This window comes from Lathamus discolor, chromosome 6 (genome assembly GCF_037157495.1).
Source record: "Lathamus discolor isolate bLatDis1 chromosome 6, bLatDis1.hap1, whole genome shotgun sequence".
NCBI lineage: Eukaryota > Metazoa > Chordata > Aves > Psittaciformes > Psittacidae > Lathamus > Lathamus discolor.
The window spans coordinates 19,856,999-19,876,327 of NC_088889.1; the positions used below are offsets into that span (position 1 = coordinate 19,856,999).

Below are 19,329 nucleotides of genomic sequence, written 5' to 3' on the forward strand. Positions count from 1 at the left end.
CAAGATCAAATTTATCTGCTTATTATCCACTGCACTGACATTTTGTCCTTCTTGTCTGCGGCTGGCACATCAAACATGATTGTTGTCATGCTTATTGTTACAGTCTTCTGGCTTGTAGGAGCAGGGCTGAATATTGTTTTTTACCTCCCTTCCCACTCCTCTTTTATCTAGAAAAGGAGATAACAGAGATCTCTCACTCTCTTTCTTCCTCTCCTCCTACTTAAAATGCTTTCACAGAGCAGTCTTGTACTTCTTAGCTCTGCCAGTGCAGTCACTGGACCCTCTGGTGAAACCAAAGGGTTTCACCTGCTCAGAGTTTTCTGTAGCCATGTCCCCAGCATGGGGGTAGAAGCACCCTGTACAAGCACGGGTTGCATTCTGGCTAGGATGTACTTTGCACAAGTACAAATCAGGGCTTTTAGCAGTCTATCCTGCTGTGCCCAGGGTAGGAAGCCAGAACGCCAGCCACATGGCCTCTAATGGCTGCAATCAGAGCAAATGCCCAGTGTAAAACAGAGGCAGCATTCAAGAGAGCTGCAATGACTCCAAGTCCTATTCTCAGCAGCACAGTCCTCACTGAAGGTCAGAAAGACTTGGGCTCCCAAGCACCTGGCTCACACCCACAGCCAAATTGCTGCAGTACCAGGCACCGGCTGAGCTGTCTGCAAGTACGAGGAATTCCATGGGAGAGCCGATGACATTTACAGAAATTGGGGTTGCTCCTTGTAACCCACTTGTGTGTCTGAGCTCTGGATTGCTCCTGTGGGGGGGAGTGAGGCATGCTTGTGAGCATCGCCCTGGAAGGATTGTGATGGAGGTTGATGGGAGCCTTGCCCAAGAGAGCAAAGGACAAAGGACAAGACTGGCTCAAATAAGCAGCTTTTTATTAAAAGATAAATAAAGGGGGGGGGGGGGGGGGGGGGAAGTGTCTGCTATGCTAATGCCACCTGGCTTCCAATCTTTAAAAATAATACCGACATTGACAGAGCCATAGAGCCATCTTTCTTCTCCTTTATTTAGGGGTGGATGAAGGCTAATGAAACCCCAGAGTGCGGGTTTGTTTGCTTTACGTAATAGGCAGCCAAACTGTTTTCAGCAATTGCAGCTTTCAGTCCAGAGACTCATGGAGGGAAGCCTTAATTAGAGTAATTGCTCTATTTATATAACGATTCCCTTTTGTCTGCAATCAGATAGATCTTTGAGAAATCTTAGTTCTGCCCTGTTAGTTTAGCTCATGAATCTGAATGAAGATGGGCACGTTGGATATCTCCTGATCTCTCTGCTCTCCCTCATTCCTAGAGGGGAGACTGTGGGGTGTTAATCTATGCTGCTGCTTTTTGCATTGGGAAAGCAACAGGCAGGAAATGTTAATACCGTGAACAGGGAAATCTTGTGTTCCTTTAACGGATTGGGCTTGACTATTGCATTGGCACAATCCTGAATTCCTCTGAGGCATGTGGTGTGATGGAGAGGACCTGAGACCAAGGATCTGCCATCAATCCTGAAGTCCTCTGAGGCATGTGGTGTGATAGAGACCAGCTGACACTGAAGGTCTGCTGTTGTATCTGTGACAGGCTGCTCCTGGACTCCTGGCAAAATGAAGTGATGAATTTCCCTGGGTCTCTCTTTCCTGCCTGTGGGATGGGGGATAGCTTCCATCTCTGCTGTACACTTGCATTTGAAAGACAAGCTGCCTGGGGCACACGCTTTCTCTTACAAGGTAAATGCACCCTGCCCAGGGCAACAAAGTCCTGATGGGAGCTGGTACCTCTGACACTTTCTTTAATACAAGAAATACTAATTTCATCCTTGTCTAGGTGGCTGACAGTGTGAAGGGAATGGCTGAGCAGGAAGTTGTATTCCTCTTCCTGAAGTGCATTACTTCCATGAAGGGGTCTGGGCTTGTTAGTGTCTTCATAGAACATGACACAATTTAACACAATCTAGTCACTGCGATATTTCTCATAAAGTTAATTGTTGTGATGCAGAAAGCATGTACATGAGTTAGGTAAAACCAACTGGGGATTCCAGTATTGAGAAAGGGAACTTGTAAATTCAAGGAAATTCATGCTTGGAACCATCTGTTTTGTGCAAACATCCCTTCCAACTTCCAGGCCATCAGACTGATTTGCAAACTCAGCCTTTTGAGACAGAAGTTGCACTGAAGAAGTCTCATACAGCATTGCCCAGCAGACAGGGAGACCTGTACCCCTTCCCAGCATGGTCTGTGCCACACAGTGGGTGAAGGGGAGGACCAGCATGGGTACCCTTCTCTCCCTCACCTGCCTGTGGGCTGAACTCCCAGGGCTGATTCAGACTTTTCCTAATGGTTGGCACTGCTATGTCGTATTTTTCCCTTGTAACTTCTTGGACCCTCTGTGGACTAATCTCCAGCTTTTAATTTCTTGTCATGGCTTGCTGCATTTTCTTTCAGTAAAAGTTTTCAAATGATCTCATGAAGTCATGTTTTTGGCTCATTCCAACTGCTGGTTTTGGCTGTGATGCTGCTGAGTGGGTTAGCTGAGGTCAGTGAGAGCCTTGCTCAAGTTTGCTGCTCGGCAGATTGGTGTAGCCTAAAGGGACCCAGTCTGGGGATGCTCACAAGGGGGTCTATACTGGAATGGGATAATTCCCTGTGGTTGGATGTGATAATAAAGGGACGGCTTGATGGCCTGGTTCAGGCATAAGACTGATGGTCCTGCTATTGATTTTCCTGGGAGGCTTCTTGAATTTGAGTGATTACGTATTTCCTTTTGTTCAGGAACATCTCAGTTTTGCCTTGTTTTTACTGTTGAATTATTTTTCTCTGTTTCTTCACTGAGCTCTGTATGCCAGAGGTTGAGCTTCATGCTGGATTCTGGATTATCATGCAAAATTAGAGATACTCAATAAACATTAGGAGGTGACATTTTGCCAGCTGAAAAACTTTCAGCTGAGCATCTTCTCTCATCACCTGCAAAAACATTGGAGGTTTGTACTTGGAAGGACATTTAGGGCTCCCCAACCTGTGAAGCAAGAGTCAGACTCTGGCCTTTGTGTGGATGCCAGGAGGAGGCAACACTTTCTAAGACATTTTCCAGCTGTTTCTGAATGCAGCCAAAGGGATCAGGTGAAAGATTAGCTGCCCTTCTGAAAACTTTTATCCTGCGCAGCCTGCATGTGTGTGGAGAGCAGCATCTGTTTGCTCTGGGCACTCAGCTTTACCCCTCCTGCTGCAGAAGTGCCTCTTATATGGACAGAGATGTGGGTATGAACTACTTATTTCAGAGATGAAGGCTGAGCTTGTAATTAAATTCCTCAGAAATCCCAGGTTCTTTATCTGCTTTGCTAGAAGTGCCATCAGATAGCAGAGGTGTCATGAAACGGGCTGTCAGATGCTACCCTATTGCAGCAGAGAAGTGTCAGTACTGTGTAAGGTAGAAGGAGAGAGAGAGAGGATTCATGGGGTTTTGAGCCCCTGGGAGGTCATTACTGTCTTTGGGGTTTTTGTGAAATACTGGGCAACACAAACTAAAACCAAACCAAAACTAAAATCCATTTCTTCGTCAGTGCAGCAGTTTTTAGTGAATCCAAATCGTGTTTGAAAGGATGAGTTACTCATTTTAGTGAAATTGGTTTCCAAAATCTCATCTTTTAATTTCATCTATCTCTTGCAATAAGGCAGGTAACTCTGTTCCAGTGTAAAACATCAGTACTGTCTCAGTTGGAGTCGCCATTTGTGCACCTGCTTTTCAGTCCAATTGCCAAATAAAGGCTACAGCCGCTCCCCAGAGAAAATACCCCACCTTCACCAGGCTGTGATGGACCTGCCCTCTCCAAAATTCACCAGGAGATTTTATGTAAGGTAGGGGCAGCAGTGGTCCCAGAATATGGGACCATATTTCATGTACTGCATTATGCTGCTCAAAGGCAACATTTTTAGTCCCATGGGCAGATGGAAGCAAGAGGACTCAGCGCAGTGTACAATACATTTATCAGGGATGTAGGTTAACGATACGAGACCAACTGTCCTTTGAAATGATATCACACCCTGTGAGTGTTGACCTGTTGGAGTGAGTCCAGAGCAGGGCCACAGAGATGCTCAGAGGGCTGGAGCACCTCTCCTATGGAGATAGGCTGAGAGAGCTGGGGTTGAACCTGGAGAAGGCTCCAGGGAGATGTAAGAGAAGCTTTCCGTTACCTAAAGGGTCTGACAAGAAATCTGGAGAGCGGCTTCCGACAAGGGCTTATAGTGACAGGACAAGGGGAATGGTTTTAAACTGAAAGAGGGTAGATTTAGATTAGATATTAGGAAATGAATCTTCACTATGAAGGCATTTGCGAGACACTGGCACAGGTTGCCCAGAGAAGCTGTGGTTGCCCCATCCCTGGCAGTGGTCAAGGCCAGGCTGGACAGGGCTTTGAGCAGCCTGGTTTAGTGGAAGGTGTCCCTGCCCATGACAGGGGGTGGGAACCAGATGAGCTTTAAGGTCCCTTCCAACCCAAAGCATTCTATAATTCCGTTGCTGAAGCAGACTAGCTTGAGTTTGATTTCCTTGAAAGGGAGGCTTCTTCACCTAGAGCACATGATTTATATTCACTTCCAAGGTCCTAAGCCTCCGTTAGGCTCTTTCACAGTATCTGGAAAACAAGCATAGAGAAACATGTCTGGAGTTGTTTAAGCTGCTGGTGGGACACTGCTTCCTTTGATATCCTTGTACTTCGAAGCTCTTGTTTTGCATAGCAAGGGAGGCAGCAGCCTGACAGCTGCAGAAGGTACTGTTCAATCATGTGCCCATAGGTCACCTCATTCCTATTGGAGGCAAGGATTATTTCAGAGGGGTTTTGTGGCAGCCCAGTATAACTCAGCCACTGCTGAAACACAGGAGCATGTGTTCCAGCAGTGGGTGAAATTGAAGCCTTCGCTTTCCTCCTGCCTCCTTTGGGCACCCAGAGTGGGGTAGAGGGTTCCTGGGTTTCTTAAACTGCAGGTCCAGTGCTCGGATGGGAGTTGGCCGTTTGAATTTGAACAGTCATTTTGTTTTGAACATTATGTTTTGTTTTTTCAGCGCTCAAAGCAGCCCACTCAAGGGATGGCACTTGCCTGATCCTCATTGTCCTAACAAAAAGGGTGTTTAAGCAGACAGGAATGCATTTACATTGGCTCTCAGCTTGTTTCATGGATGCCTTTGCTTGGTACAATTTTGGCATCATGTAGAATAAAGCAAGCAAACAGGAATGTAAATGCATTTTTATATCCCAGGCCTCTGAACTGGTCTGGGAAGGGACAGTCCAGTTTAGGCTTCGGTTTTATATGGTTGTGCATGAACGGGAATCCAAGCAAAGCACGTTTCCAGCCCTTTTCAGAGATTATTTGCTTTCATTATTTTGTTGTGGTTATTTTTCTACTTCTCCAGGTTTAGTAGAAGCTTCCTGATGTAATGGAGGTGGTGGCAGGTCAGGAGCCAGGAGACAAGGAACTTACTCCCAACTCTTCTCTCCTTTTTGTCTTGTCTCTTTGGGCTGTTTTTTTCTATACCACTCCCAGCACCAGCACGCTCTGATCTTGTCTGAGCTTTCTAGGTGTTCAGCAATGCAAATAAGATCCAGTGAGGTGCATATATCCATATGTGCAGACAAAGAAGCTGGGCAGGGAATCTCTAGAGAAAGACAGGGCTGCCAGGAGGTTTCTGGCCTGTTTTGCAAACCAAAGAAGCTTAGTTCAAGACTTGAAAAAGCTTGTCTGAACCAGGTCTCCAAGAGATTTTGGCTTGACCCATTTCTTGCTTGGAAACCAAACTGTTGTCTGGGGATCGGTATCCCACAGAAGTTTGGGGGCAGAGTCTCTTGGGAAGCAAATTGTGTTGGGGTTGTGCTGATAGAAAGGGAGAAGAATGGGTTGAAAGGCTTGGGAGACAAGTTCTGCTTTTACTTGGGCCTGATGCTGGGAATGCTGCATGACTGAGGGCCAAAGAGTCCAGAGAACCATGGGAAGACCCCAGCTGCAGAGAGTTGTGCTGGATCTGCTCCTCTCCTGGTGACTGCTCTTACAAACCTGGATGCACTCAGCAGCCCTTTATACTGATGTTTGGGGTGGAATGGTGGGAAACAGTTCTGCCATAGGGAATCCCGTGGCAGCACATGTCCTTGAAGGGCTCAGGAGATCAGGCTGGAGCTGGGGGGGTTGTGCTAATGTCAGCAGAGTTGGGGGTCCTGCAAGGTCTCAGCTGCAGATGCCTCATGTACTTTGGCTCTGAAGCCCCATCAGGATGGGGTATTGAGCAGACTTCTAAAATAAATCTGGCAGTCGTCTTTCTTCTCCCTGTCTTCTCTCTAGGTAGGGAATGACTAGAGCTTTTATCTGCTCATCCTAGGAGAATTTGTACCTTCTGAAAAGCTCATACAGTCAGAATGAAGTTGGTCTGCACCTCCCCTTCTTTTAATTTCCCCATTGCCGAGATGCAGCAGACTTGGTCATTCCTGAAACAGTGACCGATTGTCTGGTTTGGCTGGTTCAGCTATTTGCTAAACATAATGCTCTTTCATCTTCGAGGAAATCGTCTGGACACCTCCACCAGAGTGGAGCTTGCTTTATGCTGCTATTTCAATAGGCAAATAAAAGCGGCTATTTTCCCAGTTTAAGCATAACCTGATTTCTCTAATGAATTAGAAATACTGTTGGGGAGGGGCAGTGCTGGGTTTTTACTGAATTTTTAAGAACTATAATCCTAAATTAACAAGCCAACTCGCTCTTTTCCTGCCTAGGGAAAGGATTCCCCTCCTCCCCCAATATTTCCCTTCGCCTTAAGAAATATCTGCAGCACTCACACTTCATCATTCTTGTCAGGATTAAAGGGCACCCACCAGGGCCCTCTCACACCGTGTGTGTGATGTATGGCTTTTCTCATCTCTCCCTGGCAAATCAGGGCACTTTGGCTGAGGTCTGAGATTTCTTTTCACTGGTCGCAGAATAAAAGTGTTACTAAAAAGAATCCTCGTTTCATTGTTGAGAGAGGAGACAATCACCTGTCTGCTCTCACCTACTCAGGATTGGGGGGCTCTAAAAGCCAGTGCTTTGCTCTTTTTCCTCTGTCTCCTGAGATGACAGGAAGGAAAGTGTAGGCTTCTGGCTGTGCTTCAGCAGGATGAGGTTTAGGAAAAAGATGCAGCTTGGGACTGACTCCAGTCCAAAGCCTGGGGAGCAGCATTTGAGAGCGAGCTTGTATTCCTGAGAATGTAATACAGAAATAAATAACCATCAAAACCACTGTGCAACGTTTATAATGGTGCAAAGGATGTAATTCAACTTTGCTTTCTTATTGTGGTAACCAAGGATTGGACCAAAAGAAAAAGGACCAAGGAGAAATACACCCTGACTTCTTCCTTTAGAGTATGAGTGAAGTTCCTTGCATGCAGCTCCAGCACAATGAAACGGAGAAGTCTGGCCAGCAACTGGGTTCAACAGGAAAGCTGAGGACAAGCTTTTGTGTGACTGCTAATAGGTCTCTCTCCCATGGCCCTGCTGGATGGGAGGAAACAAACAGCCCTTTCTGTGTTGCAGTTCATGACGAAGAACCCCACCATGCGGCTGGGCAGCCCGGGGCTGGGCGGCGAGAGCGCGATCCTGCGGCACCCCTACTTCAAAGATCTGGACTGGGACCTGCTGAACCAGCGCCAGATGGAGCCACCGTTCAGGCCCCGAATTGTACGTGGGAAGGGAGGCTGGGGGGAAGGAACCCTGTTTGGTTTACTCTCTTCTGGGTTCTGTAAGTAGGTTTGTTCCGTTCTCCTCAGAAAGGAAAGGAGGTGAAGGGAGGACAACTTTGACACAAAAGCCCTGGCCCAGGAGGTGAGCCAGGAGGTGAGGCTTGGCTGCTCGCTGGCCCCCTGACATTGTACCGGTCACATTTCTCCTCCATGCAGGATTTTCAAAGGCCACTCAGCCAAAAGATGCAGGTTTGTAAGAGCAGCTGCAGCAGGTTAGGCACCTAGCTACCCTTTGCCTTGCCCCAAACATAAGGCAGGGTAAGTAACCCTCATCCTGCCCACTCCACCTACCCTACGCAATTGGACTATCTCTCCACTGTCTGTCTCTGTCTGTACAACACCCAGCACAGTGTGAACCACTCAGTGGAGTGGTTCAAATGGCAGCCAGGCTGCAGAGGACACCGGTCTGCCCCTTTTCCCAGTGGTGCCACACAGCCCTAAGGATGCTGTGTGATAGAAGGTGCTGCTCTCTGTGGAGTGCCCTTCCAAGGTTGTCTGTGAAACCACGACACGTGCCTTTGAAATTGTTGCCCAGAGTGTCTTTATCTCATGCAGTGGTCACTCCTCAAGCTCTTAGTGGCAATGGTTGACCCAGTCCTGCTCCTTGAAGATCTCAGGGTGCAGGATCATGGACTTGGTTGAGCTATAGCAGCTCAAAGTCAGGCTCTGTGTTGGTCTGTGACCTGAATCAAAGGCTAAAGGAGCCTCCTCGTTCTGCTTTGAGCTGGACAGCATCTGGGACCGTTAGACTGTGTTACCATAAAATATCTTGTTTTGGATGCAGAAAAAACACATGCCTTGTCAAAATGTGCCACAAACCCAGTTTGTGTGTGTGCACTGTAAACGGTCCCACTTTGTGGCACACAGCAAGGAATCCAGCACCTGGAGGCAAGCCATTTGCCTTCTCATGGCCTAGTAATTCATTATTGTGCAGGTTTAATGGCTCTCACACATGGGAGTGTACACCCACCCTCCCCCTAAAACCCCGCTATAGACACTCTGCAGATAAGGAAGGACTGTGTGGAGTCAGCTAATTGGAAACACGGCTGATAACTGCTTGAAACGGCTGGGTCTGTGCTGCCACTTGAGGAAGGGAACAGATTTATGTGCCCTGTCCTGCTGCGTCTGGGCAGGCAACCCATCAGAGGTGGTGTCAATTAAATCAGAGAAGCCTGCAGAGGCTCTAGAAGGTTTGCACTGCATGAGTTTCTGTGGGGCACTCAGCTGCTCCCAGCCCAACCCCAGAAAAAGCTTTTGGTAAGCTCAGTCTTGGTTGTGGAGGGGATGGCTCATTGCACTCAAGACTAGACTAAAGATGCAGAGCGAGGATCAAGCACGTGATGCATACTTTTGACATCTCTTTCCTTTGTCTTTTCTGTTTGACAGAAATCCAAGGATGACGTGAGCAACTTTGATCCAGATTTTATAAAAGAGGAGCCCATTCTCACTCCCATTGAAGAAGGAGTTCTTCCAATGATAAACCAAGACGAATTCAGAAACTTTTCATTCACAAGCCCAGAACTGCAGCAATAGCTACAGCTCTGGGAAAGGGCTGCTGAGAGGACTGGGGGGAAATGAAATGAAAACTAAGTTTACGAGAAATTTCGTTTTCAAGGAGTAACAGTGCACTGACTTTACACGGTACAGCAGCACCACTGTCAACATTACCTTAATGTGAAATTGAAACCTTCCTGTGTTTGTGGGATTTATGCAGCTCTTGGATCAAATATTGACAGGGGTAGAACAAACATAGTATTGTAAATAGCTGATGCGGACAGAGAACTGAATGCTGAGCTAGTTGGCTCAGCCTGAATGTCACCGTTTGCAGTGGATTGAAGGAGTCGGCATGAGCATGAAACAAGTGTCTTGCAGCTCTGAGCCAAACAGACTTGTTACAATTCTGATTGTTTGCAAGACTATTTTGAGGAGTCCCAGCACTGTCCAGCATTTTGGAGCCTTGATCCAGCATCCCATGGCCTGACCGAACCAGGTGTTCCTGCTGACATTACCTGTTTCTGCAGTATTTATTTCTTTCTGAAGGACAAATGGCTCTCTTTGCCACCGTTTGGGTTTTCCGTGTGAAATATTTCATTGTGCTGACTAGCAGAAGGAAAAAAACAAATGCCCTGTGCCCCACACAGATTCTTCCAAATCAAAGGGAAGTCATGTGCTCGTAGTGTTCTACTGTTTGTGCGATATGACAAGTTTTAGTGTTTGCATTCTGTGAAGTGCCTTTTTACATCATGCATCTTCAATGCTCCTTTCTTTGCCTCCCAGCTGTTTTCAACTATAACCTAACTTGTAAAACCTTACTGTTTATTTAGGCCAATTCTATTTAATTATGCTATACAGAGCCCCTTTGTGGGTTTAGTGCCTCATTAAAATTTTGATCCAAAGTGGTAGCACTTAAATTATTTGTAGCATTGTTGTAATGAGAGCCACAGAGATGGCAAACTGCTTGAAAACAGAGTTGTCAGCCAACAGGTAACACAAAAGGACAACTTTCTCCCATGAGAATGATAAACATTATCCAAGAAACAGGGTGACTTGGTTTGGTTTGGATTTAAGGGCTTATTATGCACAGGGCACTTCTTATCGGTTGCAGCCTCAAGCCTCTGCCACAGGCAGACTGAGACACTTTTTCTACGTGGTTTGTACAAAGCAGACACTCTGGAGATGGTTCTGTGCTTTCCCTGCTCTTCTGGAAGTGGGGTAATTCTTCTATAGCTCCTTGGCACACCTTTGCACTCCTTGCTGGCCTTGAAGCTGTGCGTCAGGGTCATAGCCTGTTTCCTGGGCAGATATGAATTATTGGAGACGGAGGAGGATTTCTAACCTCTTGCAAAACTGATCATGGTTGTACAGGGCTAGTCACATGCTTTAACTTGCAAGAAGGGTGAGGTGCAGCACAGAGGGACACGTTCTGTACAGGCCTTTCACCACTGCAGTTGTGGAGGTGACACAGGGGAGCAGAAGCCTTTGTTAAGGAAATCACACTGCTACAACCCCCATTACAGCACAAACACACCAATATGTACGTTCTCCCCTTCTGTAAAACCAAGTTAGAAATAAGAAAACAAGGCTGAGATTTGCATAGAAGTGTTACCCTTTCCCACCCAAGCCCTCTCTACTTGACTGAGTCCTCTTTATTTCTACCCTGCAACGACCTGCTGAACTGTTTGACAGATGGGGCCAAAGTTCAGTTACCCTCAGACACTTCCTACCTTTGCGCTTGTGTTATACCAGTTCTCCCCTTTTCTTCCCTGTATCATCTCTTACATGTAAGCACAGCTTCATCCTCTGGTCTTCCCTCCCTTCCACGGGCATCTTCTGGCCACACTGCAGCCAGCCACTCTCTTGGCCCTTTGCTGGTCTATAGATCCTTCAAACTGGAACAAAAGAAGAGGAAGGACAAAGGAGGAAAGGTTGTGTAGTGTAGGTGGGAGAAGAGAGAGCAGATATCCAGAAAAGTTATCCAAGAACCAATCAGGCAGGCTATCTTGAATTGCTTTCCCATATAGGAAGAAACGGTACAGGGATTTTGCATAAAGGGGGCACTGTGGCATCCAAATCACAATGCGGTGTGAATTAAGTGTAGTGCTCACCTGTCTGGTGCAGACATGAACCTAGGCATCTCCTCACTCAGTTTCCCAGTGTTATGACTGCAGCAGTGCTTGCTTGGCAAGGGGTGAGTACAGCTAAGCTGGCCACTGAGGGTAAGAGCACCAAAACTATCTATGAATTTTGCGTTGACAGCTTTTTGAATGCCCCACTGTCGAGGATTATGAATGACCTTCCCTAGAGATCAGTGCAAGAGAATAGTAAGTGATAATGCTTGTTTGCCAGCACGGTGGTATCATCACAGTGTTTTATTGGTTGTCATTCCTTGGGGCTCTGGAGACCTTATGGAATCATTCCTGCTGGAGAAGCTAGTGCCACGGTGTTATCTTCAGCATCAGAATGTGATCCCGCTTCCATGGTCACAGGATGCAAGCAGCTCTGCTTACACCCCTGACAGCATGAAGAATGTGCGATAGTCACCTTTGGAGACCTTTATTTGTGTAGCAATAGCAAACAATCTGTGTCCTGAAAGCTTGGGGGATGGAAACTGAGACACCTCTGTAGTGCTCTGTTAGGATCTTTGTGAACTATAAATCAGAAAGCTTGTAGATTTCTGGAAGCTATAAAATTATGTCTAAGGCCACCCTGGGGAGCAGGAAAAGCTCCTGCCCTGGCCAGTCAGTACCTGCTTTGGCCCGGGGCTTGTTGGCTTGATGGAGCAGGCATCAAATATCAAAGGGAGATTCTTCCCAGTTTCACTTCTCATTGATTTCAAATGGCGTCAGGGTCGCTCCACCCTGCCATCACCCTTGCCTCAAAGCACATGTGCAGATCTGTGCTTGGACCTGGAGCCTAATGTTCTGCTCTAATTTCCTTGATTTTCACAATTTCACCTGGATCTTGCTTCATAATTTAGGGCAGCTCTTCTCCTCCGCTGCTTGCCTGGAACTCACATGTCTACGTAATGATTTCGGCTGCTCGAGTCAGCAGATCCTGAGTCAGCCACATTTGGCTGAGATCCTTGAACTCTCCCATACTTTTTACAAGGAGCTGCCATTTTCATTGTGTTCCCTCCAGACTCTGTCAGCAGCATGGATGAAGATCAGCCCAATAAAAAGTATCTATGCAATAGGTTTGCTTTCCAAAAGTTGAACTGATGTTTGTGCTGCAATGGAATATGCAAAGAAACACTGATATTTTTTTAAAAAAAGCAGGTATACAAAGAAAGAAAGAGTTTTTCCATGAGCGAGCCTGCCAGCTCTTCTGGTGTCATTGCTTGTCTGAGTGGATGCAACATGGAGTTTAGTCCATTAATTTGGTCCTGGCTTTAGGAGTATATTAAGCTGGCAGCCATGGTTTAAAGCATAAAATGCTTGTATTTGCTCCAGTGTGAAAACTGACAATAGAGCAAATTATAATTAGTTGCCTTTGCACTGCTTTTAATGCGTGCATGAAAAGGGAAGGTCCCTTTGATGTCTCTAAATTTGTGTTCTGTGCAATCGTTTCATTTTCAAAGAGGTTCATGAAATTTAGCTATAAAATTCAGAGGCCTACATCTCATTCGTGGCCTTTGAAAGTTGGGGGTAAGAAGCAGATGGTCTAGAATGAATAGATGAGAATCATCTCGCATCTACTCAGGCTGGCTGTGCTGCCAAAGACTTCGCTTTTAATACCGCTGCTTGATAGGCAATGGAAAAAAGATCTCACAGACTCCAAGTGCCTAAGGGATTTTAATGTAAAAAATGCAATTCCAACTGCTGGATGAAGATGCTTTGAATGCATCCTCAAACACTGGCACAGGCTCCTTACTCCTTGTGAAGTCCTAAATGGTTTGCAGCAATATTTTTCCTTGAAGCTGCATGCTCCTCCTGCGGAAGTTGCCGTTTCTCTAGCTGGATATGAGAGAGGCCCCGGTGGCTGTGGCATGAAGACCTGATTAGCAGTGCCCAGAGCCAGGAGAAGTGAAGAGGAAAACGTGTCTGGGATCATCTGCTCTGTCCCTTGGCCAGAAAGGAAAGAGCTGTTCGCTGCTGCCTGTTCTCTGTTGGTTTGCTCAGCTGTTCAAGTGTCTAGGCAGGAGGTTTCTGCTCCTCCCCAGGGAGACCATTTCACAGCTTTTACAACTCTCGCTGCTAAGTAAATTTCCTGATATTTGGAAATTACGTGAATGAGATGAATATCTGTCTTATCATGCCATTAGGATCCCTATTGGAAGCTGCAAGTCAGGGTTTGTATTACTAAATATATACTGGGCTGCCAAACCGAAGCATTCAGAAATGATGAGTCAGGTTGTCTGAAAATCCCTGCTCACTCGGGAATCAAGAGCTTTCCAAAATAATAAAGTCTTTTCTTTTTTTATTGTAACATCTGGATTATGACTTGCATTTATCCTCCACATCAATAGAAGCTGGAATGTCATGTCATCATAATTATTTTAGATGAAAGCTGGGATCCATGAATTGATGTGAAGCCAGGCACTGGAGCTTGGAAGAAAATGCCAAATACCAGGAGGTGGGTGATAAAACTGCAAGAACAGAGGGCATGGGGTTTATGTATTTTTCCATGTCTTCCTATTCTTTATGTATAGTCACCACAGTGGTCCCTTGTCTCCCTGTCTCAAACCCCACATAACAGGGCATGCAGGAGGCCCAGGAGTGAAGGAAGAAAAGGAAGGCTGGGGAAGGCATTTACATGCTGTATAGACACTGTGCGTAGGGCTTGCTCAGAGGCATTTCTAAACTTGTGCATCTGTCCTTGCACAAGCGCGTCACCTTTTGCCTTCTGCCCGTCACCTTTTGCCTTCTGCAGCCTGTGCTGCCATTCCCCATCTGCCCCACTGCCTGTCCTGCCTTCCCCTGGGCACAGCACTCTGCATCTCCCCTTGGACCATCATCACTGGATGTGTCCTGCTGATGGAGCCAAGACTGTATGAAGAGCAGGAGGTCAAGAAGCGTGGAAGAAAGAGAAGGGGTGCTTGACCGCCTGGGTGCCTTCTGGTCCTGAACAATGTGGTGGGGACTTTGGTACTGTCACTGTCCCAGTGATGTCCGTATATGACTGAAACCTGTAGGAGAAGGATAGGCTATATGCCCTCTCATGCCATGTATTAGAAGCTAGAAAAGAGAGGAAGCAGGACAGTATTATCTGAGAAATGGGGTCACAACTCTGAGTTGTGATTGAGAGGGTGGAGTTTATTTTAGAAGTGCCTTAGGCTGCTTGCAGCCAGCTACTGAAGACACGTGAGAAAGTTGCCCTTTCATCTCTGCCCCCATCCACAGTGGGGCAGGCCGATTACTTTGCCTCAGTGAGGGTGGTTTGATTGCAGAGACCTGGGGACCACAGGTCCCAGGGATGGTGGGAGTTAGAAAGTGTTGCAGCAAAAGGCTGCCAGGCAGAATTGCCAAGGAGCATTCCCAAACCCTTTCATCCCAAGAAGGAAGCTTGAAATGAGCTCGGGTCAGGCAGAGGCAGAGGCTTCGCCGCGTGGGCTCCTATAGGTAACATGTCCTTGTGAAGGTTTTAGCCCTGAAACAGTTTTAACTTGCCTGTGGTGTAGCTCTCCTGCTCCAGCTCTGAACTCCCACAGCTGTTGTTGGCAACAGGTCTTACAAAAGTGGAGTTGAGAGATTTTAGCAGCGAGTTCAGGATTGCTCAAAACTGGTGACTCAGTTGCTCCAGTGCTTCCTTACCCCCTCCTTCAAATGAGGGGTTTGTTCATCACCTGGTTTCTCATTTCCAAATGTTTAGCGTGGGCTGGGGTCAGAGCCTCAGTTTTCCTACAACAGTGACAGCTAAAACTGCGTTTCTCCTTAAATGAAACCTGTTTCACCTTGGTCTCACTTGATTCCAGGAATAGGATCTCATGATCTTCAAACCACTGCAACAACAGCACCACCACCACGTATGCCAAGAGAGAAGAACATTGCAAGAGCTGTCAGTAAGCCTTTTTTTGGAGATTAGTCAAGACGTGCTGTGGTTGGGCTGGAACTAAGAGACAATTCATAGATCTTCATCTTATCTGCTTCTAGACTCAGACAGGAAGCAGTTCCAGGCCTCCTAGTCATTACAGACCTGTCTGCTGCCCAGAGATACCTTCTGCACAAAAGTCTTGCTTTCTTTTCCCAAAATGCAGCCTAGAAGACCCAGGGTATTGAAAGCCTTTATTAGAGTTTGGTGCTGACCGCGCATTTCTTCTGAACTGAGACACAGTGTCGTGTTCATCTCAAGAACTGGGTCACTGGGTTTGCAAATGCCAACAAGAACTCTGGCCAATGTCTCCTCTAGCTTCTGGGATGCTGATGTCTCCCAGACTTGGAGTGAAAGCAGCGCCATTGGTAGCTTGAACCTTCTGACTTGAGGCAGGAGGGCAGTGTTACAGGTGAGTAAGTACTTCACCCAGAGCTGAGTCACCATTATTTTTAAGCTGTGAACACACTCTGGGGCCTGAGCTTAAGCACTGTTAGCTGATAGACATATCTGAACTTGTTGCTCTCCTTGGGGCAACCTTTGTTTGCCACTTCTCAGGCCCTTTATTCTCACTCATCCCTAACCATTTCTCTAAGGGGAAGACTGGGTGGTGGTTTTGTTCAGCTCTTTGCTTCTGCCGCTTCCCTGGACCGTGGAGAAAACCTGCCTCCAACTGCCTAAGGAAACTGGTCAAGTGAGCCATATGTCACAGGATAATTCTGCTTTTCAAATGCTAATCTTTGTAGGTTAAAACTCATTTTTAACTGGAGGAAAAAAGGCAAATGTGACCCTTAAACCTGCTCAGCTAGGCCTGGACTTTAGCAAAATCCTTCTACTTGCAGGAACCTTCATCACCAAGTTTCACCAGGGCTCCCTACAGACCCATGAAAATTGCCATGTAGAGCCTGCACCTAAATTACACCCTGGCAGTTGAAGGCTGTCTTTTGTTTTTGCTGCTAATGAGCAAGAATTTCCCCTGCCAGCTCGGGATGCCTTCTCTGATCTGTTACCCTGACTCCTCTAATTTTCCTTGCGCTTCAGCAATTTACCATGGCCCCGAGTGTCCTGCCCATGGCAGACATTTCCCTCGCGCACACAGAGGGGAGCTGTGCTGGTGGTAATCTGGTGAAGATGATGTAAGGCAATATGGGGCTGTCTCTCAGCTATTCTGGTGGAGCCTGGTCATTTGTCTGAGATGGAAAATCCCCAAGCTGCAATCAGTGCCTGGTACACTTGAGTGGAAAATGACAAAATTATAACATGGCTCACCTCCCCGTGCTGAATTACTCTGTGTCTACGTATAGACCTATCAGCATTGGTCTGGACCAGCCAGTGCGACCACAAAGGTATTTGGGCCTTCGTTTTGGCTCCATAGCCTTTATGTTGGGTTAAACATAGAGGAAATGAAGCATCCATGGCCATGTAGATGTCTCTCTGTTTTGCTGGAGCACAAGTGTATCCCAAGGACTTCTGAGCAGTAATAAATGGCTTAGGAGCCCCCAGCAGCAACTGGAGTTCAACACAAGCAGCTGGCCGATAGCATCCTGCTTTGGAGACTGGTTCCTAGGCAGAGGCAAGGCATGATGAGCAAGGAGGTGCCTGGAGCTACCCAGACCTAGAGTAAAAGCCTAAATGCAGCAAGCTTACTAGCGCTCAGCATGGTGCGCATGAGGTCACTTGGGGACTTTGCCTTAGTTCTCCACCCATTCGTGTCTCAGGCTGGTGATGTGGTGAGCAGCTCCTGAGGGAGTGGAACCTGCCTGATGTGTAGGACCTTGCAGCTGGGCTTGATGACCGCAGGAAAAGGCGTTGCTGGAATCAGGAAACTTCTTTTAGGCAATTACTAAAGGAGCGTCCTGGTTGAGAATGGGCAACTGAAGCCTAAGCTGGTTCTTGTGCTGAGACCTTCGCCTGCTGCTTGCTCCCAGACTTTCCCACTCGTCACTGCTGCCTGTGAGCCATGAACCAGTTGTTTATGGGGAAATGACCACAGGCAGTGAGAGCCCTGCAACAATTTAGGGTCATCAGGCAAAGGTCACACAGCAACACTTACGTTTCTAAATCTTGGTGTCCACACAGAAGCAGGATTCTGCAGCTTATTTTTATTCAAATCATAAAGTGAATCTAGCAGCTTTCTGAGATAGGGTACGAGATAAGCCTGCAACAAACCCAAGTAGACAAGTAATTTTGTTCTAATTGCTGTTGTAGGGCAGTAGGAATGAAAAACCATGTGTCCAAGGGTATACACACCCTCATCCCCTGATTAGATACATATAATGAGATGGAAAGCTAATCTATCATATTTAGAATCAGTCAATTAGAGGGTTAGGGCTATAGATGCATTTAGCTTTAGCATTAGGGAGATATTTAAACCACATGCTGTACTTAGTCATTACCATGCTAAGTGATAGTAGATGCAGGTTGCCCTATATATGGGCCGTAGTAATCAGCTTGAAGTATTACCAAGTAAGCCACTTCACCTTTGGGCTCTCTTCCATGCCACCACAAATAAAATGGGCCATCAAGGTCATGGTGAGATGCTCTTTAAAACCCAACACCCACTGTTTATTGTGGAGTGGAGAGCGATTTGGATTTAAAGTTCAGCTTCTGCTGTGTGGAGGGAGAGTTGTAAACAAACAGCTCACCCTCTTTAACAGACCTTTTGCTTCTTAGTTGCCAGCAAAAGAAGCGGTGGCAGATGCCAGCCAGGCACTGCCAGCCCTCTGCTTGCCCAGGTGCCTGCCTGGTGTTATTTGAAGCCCATGGACCATCCAGGTGAATTAACCACGTCCAAGCGAGTGCAGCTCTGGCACCTCCCTGCTGGCACTCCTCGCTCTTGTTTTTGGAGGAAGTCACTGAAAGCTGCAAATGCTGTAGTTGCCCTAGAAAGCAGCTTATGCGATTAGGCGGAAGGTCAAAAATAGAAAAGCCCACAAAGGAATGCCTAAAATATTGCGGGTGTGATCCAGCGATGGCTTCGCCACCTCCCTCTGCGTCCGCTGAGGTGCAGCTCCCAGGGTCCTCATCTGCTTCTGGTACCGGCCCGTTCCCCACAGGAGCTCGTGGACTCCTTCAGGCCAAAAGCTCTTGATGACTTTGATTTTATATGGAGGGGGTTTGCATCTGCTTTTAAGACTCTGATGTGTGGGGCTTGTGGCAGAGCCACGAGCCTCCCTGCTGCAGGTGGCCAGGAGAATGGCTTTGCAGTGCCTCCCAGCCCAGAAGACAGGCAACGGGTGGCCATGGGGAAGGTGCAGTGCCTCTGGGTGCTCTCCAGCCCAAGGGGAGCTACTTTTCTGGACCATCTTCTCTCTCACAGTATTACCAAGGCGTTCCTGGCAGCACCCACTTTGCTGAGAAACACCCTGCCCTTAAACCTTCACCTCTCCATCCTTTCCTCAGAGGCTAATTGCTCCACTGCTGCCTTCATTTCCCATCTTCCAGGAGCCCAAGTAAAACTGTCCTGCTAGCAATAGGCATAGCTGAATATGTGCATGTAACAGCCCTCTCAGACACTTCAAAACCCGTCAGCCCTGTCCCTCCGAGGCAAGTTTTTGCAAGTAGGCAGGAACCGGCACAGAGGAGGGTGCTCCTGTCTCGGAGGAACACCAGGAACTGGTGCTGCTCACCAGGAACTGGGAAGGTCTTGGCTTTGGCATGGCCTGGGACCAGGAAACAACTCAAAACATTGGGTATCTGCTGGGACACAGCACAGGCATTGCCCCAGCTCCCCTCGGCCTGCTGAGGCCAGCTGGTGAAGATCCCTCAGGGGAAGCTGCCAGGTTTGGGGCTGATGGAGACCTGCCCCGGGGAGGTGGAACAAGGATGATGCAATGGGCCACAGCTCTTGCGCCACTGATGAGCCCCGGCAGTGGGCTGGGGCCAGGGCGGGCAGGGAAAGTGGTTGTGGATGGTCTCAGGCAGTGTGAGGCATGGGCAGCCGCTCTCATTGGGCTCCGGGGGCTGCCAGAGCGGTTGGCATTATCAGGAGGACCTCAGTGTTTCAATGCCTGTTCTCCCATGGGCAAGGGGCTCCAGATGGAGCACAAAGTCTCA

The 19,329-nt window shown here is 47.5% G+C and overlaps 1 protein-coding gene and 1 long non-coding RNA gene across 2 annotated transcripts in view; both read left to right on the plus strand.

Moving 5' to 3' along the window:
• The window catches only part of PRKCH (protein kinase C eta), a 116,717-nt gene extending 106,575 nt beyond the window's left edge, over positions 1-10,142 (plus strand). The window contains exons 13-14 of the mRNA XM_065685159.1: positions 7,541-7,684; positions 9,133-10,142. Coding sequence (XP_065541231.1) covers positions 7,541-7,684; positions 9,133-9,279 — 291 coding nt within the window. The 3' untranslated portion in view covers positions 9,280-10,142. The remainder of the gene's footprint in view (positions 1-7,540; positions 7,685-9,132) is intronic.
• Positions 10,143-13,786: 3,644 nt separating this feature from the next.
• LOC136016860 (uncharacterized) lies at positions 13,787-18,761 on the plus strand. The gene is made up of 3 exons (XR_010613728.1): positions 13,787-13,818; positions 15,158-15,685; positions 18,593-18,761. It is a non-coding gene; the product is annotated as an uncharacterized LOC136016860 (long non-coding RNA).
• Positions 18,762-19,329: the final 568 nt, after the last annotated feature.